The 9,639-nt window shown below is 40.0% G+C and overlaps 1 protein-coding gene across 1 annotated transcript; it reads left to right on the forward strand.

Moving 5' to 3' along the window:
- The first annotated feature begins 4,246 nt into the window (after positions 1–4,246).
- On the forward strand, positions 4,247–9,639 carry LOC146662941 (uncharacterized). Its single transcript, XM_085417339.1, has 9 exons — positions 4,247–4,288; positions 4,384–4,455; positions 7,778–7,947; positions 8,030–8,284; positions 8,387–8,474; positions 8,558–8,763; positions 9,088–9,192; positions 9,308–9,418; positions 9,547–9,639. The coding sequence occupies exons 3-9, from the start codon at positions 7,888–7,890 to the stop codon at positions 9,637–9,639; spliced, it is 918 nt and encodes a 305-aa protein (XP_085273465.1). The 5' UTR covers positions 4,247–4,288; positions 4,384–4,455; positions 7,778–7,887.

Consider the following 9,639-nt stretch of genomic DNA (forward strand, 5'->3'; position numbering starts at 1 on the left):
ATTTTAATTGGGGGGGGGGGGGGGGGGGGAGACTAAGGAAGCACTTACTGACCAGATGGGGGAAAAAAAGGCTGCACTGTTAAGAGAACTTAACCACCCAGTCTATTGAACATTCACATTCATTCCTTCATGTTACTGTTAACTACACCCGTGTTTTTATGAACTGTTAGGGTGGAAAACCTAAAACGTGTAGGGCAGAGTGCCTTGAGGACCAAGGTTGGAAAACACTGACCTACACCACATCCATCACCCACATAGAGCTTGCGAGAATGCTGTAAAATTCACTGCAAAAGTCTGGATAGCTGTGATAACCAAGTGGCAGCTTTAGTACACATCCACATGTGTGGGATTGTGGTCTGTGGAGGAAATCTGTAGTTTCTATTAACTCAATTAGTATGGCTTTATCCAACAGATTGGATCCTGTACAGAACTGCAGGAAAAGCTGAAGATAATTGAAATCAATTTCTCCAATGTACCTTTTCAGGTAATGAGAAACTGTTGACTGGGCAGCTGTCATCTCCTCTGGAAAGTCTAGAAGCTCCTTCACTGTTTTTACAGTTGGTTTTTTTTCTTCAATGAAATGATGCAGTCCTTCTGGTGGGAGTAAACCAGCTACAGAACCCACAATGGGACGCCAGCACTTGATTACAAACATTGGGGCCTCAATAAGTACTTTTTGTCCTGTCTGTGCCAAAACAGGGAGCAGTGTGTCCTTGGTAGGGACCTGCTTGCACTCATGTGCATCAAGTACTTCCAGCAATTCATCTGTATCCACTGAATTGAAGTCATCCAAAGCCTTCAGGAGAACAGATCGCTCTTCTTGTGAGACATACAAAAGAAAGGAATCTTTTAAACTACTGGTTGTCGAGCTGTATCTCCTCCAGAAAGGGTATTGCAAGCTTCACTGGGAAGTAACCAGCTTGTTTCCACCCTACAACAAACATTCTAGCTATAGCCTGCCATTCTTCACACTGAAAGTCATGCCGGATGAATGGCACTGATCAAATCAGTAAGACAATGACCTCTTCTAACAGTCAGTATTACAGGACAAGATCGTGGTTCAGGGGGTGCTTGGTCAGGAATATTGGCCTCTCCTGTCAGCCCCGGTGAGAGAGACAATGTGTGATGAGGTGGATCAGACTCTTTTTCTGTAAACAGTGTTTCAGGGTTTAGTTCAACCACACTAATATCCACCCTGTTATCCCCACTAATAATAACAACTGCAACAGAATCTTCACTTTCACCTACATTTGGCAGACCATCCCATGGTAATGTGTCATTCAGTTCCAAATATCCACTTATGGAAGCTCCATCATTATTTACAAAGTGGTTTGATGGTTCTTAATTTATGTTTTCCACCAACAGATCATCAGCGGCCCGATTATGTTCATTGTCAGTGAGATCTACCACAGAGGGCTGGGTTATTGCATGATCGGCATGTGAGTGAAGTTGGCCCCCCCACCTTCTTCAAATCCAACAAAAGTGGTATCAAACGTTTGTGCTACGTTTGTGCATGCTGCAAAAGTTTATTTTTTGCCGTTTTCATTTTAAAGATATTCAAGAAAAATTTCTAGCGGTCATCAGAGGTCAACCAGCCCCCCACATTAATGGAATCAAAAAAAAACTGGCGTCAAAAGTTTGTGCTACGTTTGTGCTGGTTTGTGCTGCTAAAATTGTCGTTTGTGCTGCCTCTGTTTTAAAGATATTAATGAAAATGCAAACGTCAAAAGGTCAACCAGCCCCCCACATCACCCAAATCAAACAAAAGTTGATGTCACAGGTTTGTGCTATGTTTGTGCTGGTTTGTGCTGCAAAAAATTTTGTTTGTGGCGCTATTATTTTAAAGATAAAGAGGCGGGGTACATCCTGGACAGGTTGCCAGTCTGTCACAGGGCCAACACACAGGGACAGACAACCATTCGCACTCACATTCACACCTATGGGCAATTCGGATTAACCAATTAACCTATCACCACAAGCTGCATGTCTTTGGAGAGAACCCACGCAAACACGGGGAGAACCTGCAAACTCCACACAGAAAGACCCTGGCGTGATGGTGGAATTGAACTCAGGACCTTCTTGCTGTGCAGCAACAGTGCTAACCACCGTGCTGCCGTAATAATAACATTAAATAACATTTATGAAGAAATTTAAAGGGGCATGCCAGTAGGTGCGTATCAGTTTATAATTAGATAAGGTGTTTTGAGCCAATAAGCTGGTTGTGGATCACTGACTACCATGTTTCTTAACATTACCTTACTCCATCTAGTGTGCTACCAGCAGGGTTTATGCTAAAATGCTAATGGTTGTTAAAACATTAACCTAATAATATGTGAACTGTAGCTTTTAAGTCAAATGGTAATATTAACAAAAGTGCTGTCATTTGTATGTGGGCTGTCATGAGCAAGTTGTATAAAATTAACATACACAGGACAGGAGTGCACTTCAGTGATTCAGCAAATCTGAACTCAAAGGCTCCAAACAGCCTGAAGAACTGTAAATCTTAGGTAACTGTCAATGTTACCTGAAAGGGCCGATTTATATTTTTTGCAAGAGTCAAACTTCTGTAGCCATGGTCACAAAAGGCTATTAAATGAGTGGGCTATTAAACATGTGTGGGATTGACACAGACACAGATTTATCTCAACAGTGCACGGATTTATCTACAAGTATTTTGATGATGAGCTATGAACATTGACTACATTCATTTTTATACCGATCAAATGAATTTTGAACTAGATCTTGTTAAGGATAAACTGGTACAACTCTGCCAAAAAAACCAAACATAGCGACCTGTGTTTGGTTTGTGATCACCAGGGGGTGCTATCATACACATTCTTCTTCTGAGAGAAAAAAAACAAGAGTTGAAGAAAACATGTGCTAGCTATCTTATTTGCATTTTTAAGCTAGATTCCATGACCAACAGCAATCATCAACACTTCAATTCACTATGTCAAAACAGTGTATAAAAGTAAGTAATTTTATGTCCACTTAAAGATGTAGAATTAAAGTTATAATCAAATTATAGCAGTAATATATCACATTTTTAATTTTTGCTTGACAGATGCCAAAGAAATCAGTGGTGGACAAAATTGCAGTATTTGAAGTCCTTCGTGCTTCTAAAGAAGCAGTCATAAAAAATGGAAAAGTTTCAACTCCAAGTGATGACATATGGCAAAATCTATGCAAACAACTTGGTGAAAAGATGACACCAAAAGCTCTTTACACTTTTGTTAAATTAAACAGACACAATGTATGGGCTGCTCTGGATTACAGTGATGAAGAGAGACTGACTGACACAGACAGTAGTGACAATGATAATGATTTTGAACAAAGCAGCTCTCCTTTTCAAAACAAAGACTGCAAGACTTTCAATGTGGAGCTCCCATTTGAACAGTGGATACATATGATTCCACATAAAGTCACATACAAAAAGAATACTTTCAAGAAAAGGGAATACACAATTTTGAAACCAGGTACATGGACTCATGTTGTAAACCAGGGAATCTGGAAAGAGGTTACAAGTACATGCACCATTACTTTTAAACGAGCCAAGGTGTACCCCAGAACTGTATCTTGTTTTATTAAATCAGAGGCTTTTGCAAAGAGTGTAGTGGCCAGCTGTACATTACATGTGAAAAGGAACCTGAAAATCACTGCCCAATGGTGCTGAAGTGTGTAATGGCAAACACAGATGAATCCATGCACACTGGCTTTTCTAGGAGAGCCGTGTCCAGAAGTCTGAGGGCACAAGTAAAAAAAGAACTTTGTGAAGGCAGACTGCAGCCCCATGTGTGGAGAGCATCAGAGACAGAAAAGCTGATGGACTTTGGTGATCCAGAGCCAAGCCATCTACCAAATTTGACAACTCTGCGCAAAGCCAAACATGAACAAAATCAACTAGAAGTTGCTCATAAAAACCCAATACTGTCTCTCCACTCATTAAAATACAGTTCCCCTCACAATGGAAGCATTTGGGACATTGGATTAGACAAGTTCTTCTGTCACTACTGGAGTCAAACTCAAATGCTGATGTACAAGATTGAAAAGCACCCCATAGTTGCCTTTGATGCGACTGGCTCAGTTGTAAAAAAGCTTCTCGGGCCTAATGGTTTGTCTGGAAATATCTTCCTGTATCAAGGTGTGTTAACAGGAAGGGACAACTCTCACGTCCCAATGGTGCAAATGTTGTCAGAGAGACATGATGTCCAGGCAATCACAAGATGGTTATCGGAAGTAGGCCGTGAAGTAGTCGTGCACCAGCTGAATGTGCGGAGATCTAAGTCTAGTACGTATATAATACACATCTATACCTCTACCTACTTTAATGACATGATGTTAATAATAAAGTGTCTAAGGTATTGTGCTTACATTTTTTTTTAGAAAGACTTGTCAAAGCAGAAAAACATGCTTTGTTCATTGATGAGGCTCCCCAGAAGATTGCTGCCGCACTGGGTATGGATCACTGCAATGATCACAATGACACTGAATGTTCATTTTACTTAAGAGTGATTATACAGACTTCAGATCTGGGTTAAGACAAAGCCCCTACAGATCTTTACATCACAGTGACCCACACACTGAAACTGAGCTTATGTCTTTTCTGTCTAATGTCCAGTTTAAATTTAAGAATAATGTGCAGCTTGGTCAATGTAATGCACATGAAGCCAGAGCTAAAACACATCACCATTGCAGTGAAATATGTGCAGCTCTGCCTTAAGATGGAGCCCTGTACATTTTGATCTTGTTATTTCTGGGATGATTGTAAAGATAATTTTCATTATTATGGCTAGAATAAAGTGTAAGAGGTATTTGCACTTACAAAGAATAAGACTTTTACTTTTATTGTTTCATAAAAGGTGTCCACAATTTAAACTTTAATTGCAGGAAATTTAATTAAATAAGAATAAGGAAAATAAAATAATCACAAAACAATAATCAGATTACTTAAACTCTACTTATCTAACTAAGATGCTCTAAGCTAATGCTAAGTGTGTTCTTTTCTTTGGTGAGGAGAGGTTGGAGGAAGGATGTAAATCAAAATCCTTCTAAATTAACCGCCTAACACAGCAACAATGAGCAGACAAAAAGGAATGAATTCACAGGTTGGACAGGTTTTCAACTGTGAACCTCTTCGATCCAATCTTTTGGGCTGCTCATCTTGCAGAAGACAAAAAAGAAAAACACAAAATCTCTTCTTCACCTCACCTGTTCACCCTCCCCCCTTCTCCTACTGGACGTCATATCTTCCCACACCTTATCTATCAATGTGTAGCTCTTAAAATTGTGAATGCTTCATTACATTTTCATTGTTATTCTTAACATAGAGAATTCATATTCAATCACTTCATGTTTCATTCAGTTTATGTGATTCTACTTCAGTTAGATTTGTCTTTAGGACATTTTCACAAGAACATCCATTGTAACTTAATCCCTTTCCAATTCGAATGCTTTAAAACTCAGTTAATTACCATTTATTTCTCTAGTTATTTTATGATTTAATGAAAACATACATTTTGTTTGTCAGATATTCTTTGAGATTATTAGCTCCACTGTGTCACATTATACACAACACACAGAAACACACACACCAAGGTCAGACACTCTGTGAGGCCTGTTATTAGAATCACTGTTATTCTACAGGGAGTGCAGAATCATTAGGCAAATGAGTATTTTGTCTACATCATCCTCTTCATGCATGTTGTCTTACTCCAAGCTGTATAGGCTCGAAAGCCTACTACCAATTAAGCATATTAGGTGATGTGCATCTCTGTAATGAGAAGGGGTGTGGTCTAATGACATCAACACCCTATATCAGGTGTACATAATTATTAGGCAACGTCCTTTCCTTTGGCAAAATGGATCAAAAGAAGGACTTGACAGGCTCAGAAAAGTCAAGAATAGTGAGATATCTTGCAGAGGGATGCAGCAGTCTCAAAATTGCAAAGCTTCTGAAGCGTGATCATCGAACAATCAAGCGTTTCATTCAAAATAGTCAACAGGGTTGCAAGAAGCGTGTGGAAAAACCAAGGCACAAAATAACTGCCCATGAACTGAGAAAAGTCAAGCGTGCAGCTGCCAAGATGCCACTTGCCACCAGTTTGGCCATATTTCAGAGCTGCAACATCACTGGAGTGCCCAAAAGCGCAAGGTGTGCAGTACTCAGAGACATGGCCAAGGTAAGAAAGGCTGAAAGACGACCACCACTGAACAAGACACACAAGCTGAAACGTCAAGGCTGGGCCAAGAAATATCTCAAGACTGGTTTTTCTAAGGTTTTATGGACTGATGAAATGAGAGTGAGTCTTGATGGGCCAGATGGATGGGCCCGTGGCTAGATTGGTAAAGGGCAGAGAGCTCCAGTCCGACTCAGACGCCAGCAAGGTGGAGGTGGAGTACTGGTTTGGGCTGGTATCATCAAAGATGAGCTTGTGGGGCCTTTTCGGGTTGAGGATGGAGTCAAGCTCAACTCCCAGTCCTACTGCCAGTTTCTGGAAGACACCTTCTTCAAGCAGTGGTACAGGAAGAAGTCTGCATCCTTCAAGAAAAACATGATTTTCATGCAGGACAATGCTCCATCACACGCGTCCAAGTACTCCACAGCGTGGCTGGCAAGAAAGGGTATAAAAGAAGAAAAACTAATGACATGGCCACCTTGTTCACCTGATCTGAACCCCATTGAGAACCTGTGGTCCATCATCAAATGTGAGATTTACAAGGAGGGAAAACAGTACACCTCTCTGAACAGTGTCTGGGAGGCTGTGGTTGCTGCTGCACGCAATGTTGATGGTGAACAGATCAAAACACTGACAGAATCCATGGATGGCAGGCTTTTGAGTGTCCTTGCAAAGAAAGGTGGCTATGTTGGTCGCTGATTTGTTTTTGTTTTGTTTTTGAATGTCAGAAATGTATATTTGTGAATGTGGAGATGTTATATTGGTGTCACTGGTAAAAATAAATAATTGAAATGGGTATATATTTGTTTTTTGTTAAGTTGCCTAATAATTATGCACAGTAATAGTCACCTGCACACACAGATATCCCCCTAAAATAGCTAAAACTAAAAACAAACTAAAAACTACTTCCAAAAACATTCAGCTTTGATATGAATGAGTTTTTTGGGTTCATTGAGAACATGTTTGTTGTTCAATAATAAAATTATTCCTCAAAAATACAACTTGCCTAATAATTCTGCACTCCCTGTATTCTCAGATTCATTACACTGGTTAACTTACACATTTTCTTTCCTTTGTTTCATTTATTTTCAACATGCCAGAAACTGAGCATAACTAACCCTCAGTAAAACAAGTTACAAGTTATGGTATCTGGAACAGATTTACATTCAATATTTAGAGTTATATTTTGGACGCACACACACACACACACACACACACACACACACACACACACACACACACACACACACACACACACACACACACACACACACACACTCAGCCATTATAACAGCCATTTCTACTACTCAAACACATTTGCATTTGTTATCTATATGTAGAGGCGGCACGGGGCGTGAGACTTTTATCTCTTTCTATCTTCTATCTTAAGACACATTACAGGGTTTTGTAATTGGAAACTGGGTTTTTTGTATGGTTGGTCTGGAAAATTTGTTTGATACTTTGTGGTGCTTGCATGGTCCTTGAGACATGGTGCTTGTAAAATCCCTCTATAATCTGCACAAGGGACTGGACATGTAAATGCAGTGTATGTGTTAGCATAGCATATTAATACATGTAGTGTTCTCTTTGTGTTTTTACAGATGACCTCGAGAAGCAACCCCAGAGCAGAACAATATTGAAATTGTTTTTTGGACTGTTGGGCGGATATATTATTGCCATAACTGGTCACCGAAAGGGAGTGATCATCAACATGACTACTGAGGAGGTTGAAATGGCAGAAAAAGCTAAGCAGGGTGCCCGCATCATCCGTGTATGTACTAAAACGATATAAATCTAAGTATACATAGACATTTTTTTATTCAGCTGAATAAACATGTCTTTTCATGTATTAGGTTAAACAGCACAAAACTCAAAGATATCATGGGCAAGCAGCTGTCCCCCTGTACAAGAATGAGTATACCTGGTTGCAGCGTTACAATCATATCAGAGAGTATGTTGAAGGCGGTTCGGAGGCACCGACTTTTTTCCACAGTTCTAGTGGAGGTGTTCTTCATAGACTACCGGTATTTTTCAAGGCAGCCTGGGAGATGATGAATCTGGGGATTGCCCCCACCTTCAACATGCTACGTTCCTCCTGTAGCACTTATGTGAGAAAACTTTTCATTTTTATTTTTTGACACACAATGAAGTAGGTTAAAGTGTCATGGGTTTTATTCATGTGGTTTCTTTTTAAAACATTATTCTTTCAGGCCAAGCGACAGTTGGGACGTAAATCTTACGACAGAGTGGCAACATTTATGTGCCATGATGCCATCACAGCCAAAAGATTTTATCAAGGTTATTTAAATAAGCTAAAGTGAAGTCATATATTTATCTATACACTTACATTTATTCATATTTAGTAATATTGCTTTGCACAGCTGAGGACCCTGCAGAGGACACACTCCAGAGCCGAGCACTGACCACCAATGCAATTGCAACATATGCAGCAAATAAAAGGAAAAGGAGAGAGGACAGAGGATCTGTGCAGGACGAGGACAGTGAAGGATCTGACAAGGAAGAGCAGCAGTCATCAGGAACAGAGGAGCTTTTAGACAGAACGCTCTTCCAGTGTAGCAGTAACAAGGTATGTGTGCCCTGATTCCCTTGGTAAGAGTTTTGATTGGTTGCACTTCTTTCATATATAATCATTTACTCCATCATGAACAAAACATATTTAATTTGTACCATAAACAGATGGTGAGCCCAGGTCAGGGTGAGGTTGCCTGTAGTGCCGGAGCCACAATAAGAGAAACTAAACAGGATTTGAAAAAGGGGGTGGAGCATCTACAAAAAGTGACATACCAGTTGCGCAAGAGAAAAGTATGTAATGTATGTTCTTGTGCTTGTTTTTAGTGTTTTCACTGATTACTAATCTTTTACCTTTTTACTTTTACTTTTCTAAAATCAGATGGTGGTCTTTTACAAAAATGATAGGACAGATGTGGGGAAACTCACACAAGAAGACAATCCAGAAGAGGAGGAGGAGGATGAAGCGAGGGAATGGGTTCCTAAGGTGGGCAGGAAAAATCCAGCAGAGTTTCTTCTCCTGCAGTTAAAGATGTAAGTGTTTTGTTTCCACACATCCATGAAAAATGAGTAAAATATATATTTTTCTGTTCTAATAACAGTCTGTGAGCTCATCTGAAGATGATGGGACAGATGACTGGAAACCCACACAGGATGAATCTGAAGGCTATTCAGAAGAGGAGGAAGAACAAGAACGTAAAAGGATTCCTAAGGTAGCCATGAAAAACAAAACTGGGTGTCCTGTGCCACAAAGAGATGTGAAATTCATCCTCAGTTTCAGTGCTTCCACAATCAATCCATCAAAAATGACCAAACATATTGTTGTCTTCTCTGAAAACAGATGGTGGCAGCATCTGAAGAGGATGGGACACATGATAGCAGACCCACACAAGATGAATCTAAAGATGATTCAAAGCAGAATTCTGCTCATTGA

This window comes from Rhamphochromis longiceps, linkage group LG8 (genome assembly GCF_057381845.1).
Source record: "Rhamphochromis longiceps isolate RC_006_pf linkage group LG8, R_longiceps_female_GT1.1, whole genome shotgun sequence".
Lineage (NCBI taxonomy): Eukaryota > Metazoa > Chordata > Actinopteri > Cichliformes > Cichlidae > Rhamphochromis > Rhamphochromis longiceps.

What these genes read in the sequence shown, in the direction of transcription:
- LOC146662941 (XM_085417339.1), top strand. Translation starts at nt 7,888, where the DNA reads ATGACTACTGAGGAGGTTGAAATGGCAGAAAAAGCTAAGCAGGGTGCC. An exon ending in TCCAGTGTAGCAGTAACAAG is followed by an intron (nt 8,764 to 9,087) that starts GTATGTGTGCCC and finishes TTCTAAAATCAG; the next exon opens with ATGGTGGTCTTTTACAAAAA. An exon ending in CGAGGGAATGGGTTCCTAAG is followed by an intron (nt 9,193 to 9,307) that starts GTGGGCAGGAAA and finishes TTCTAATAACAG; the next exon opens with TCTGTGAGCTCATCTGAAGA.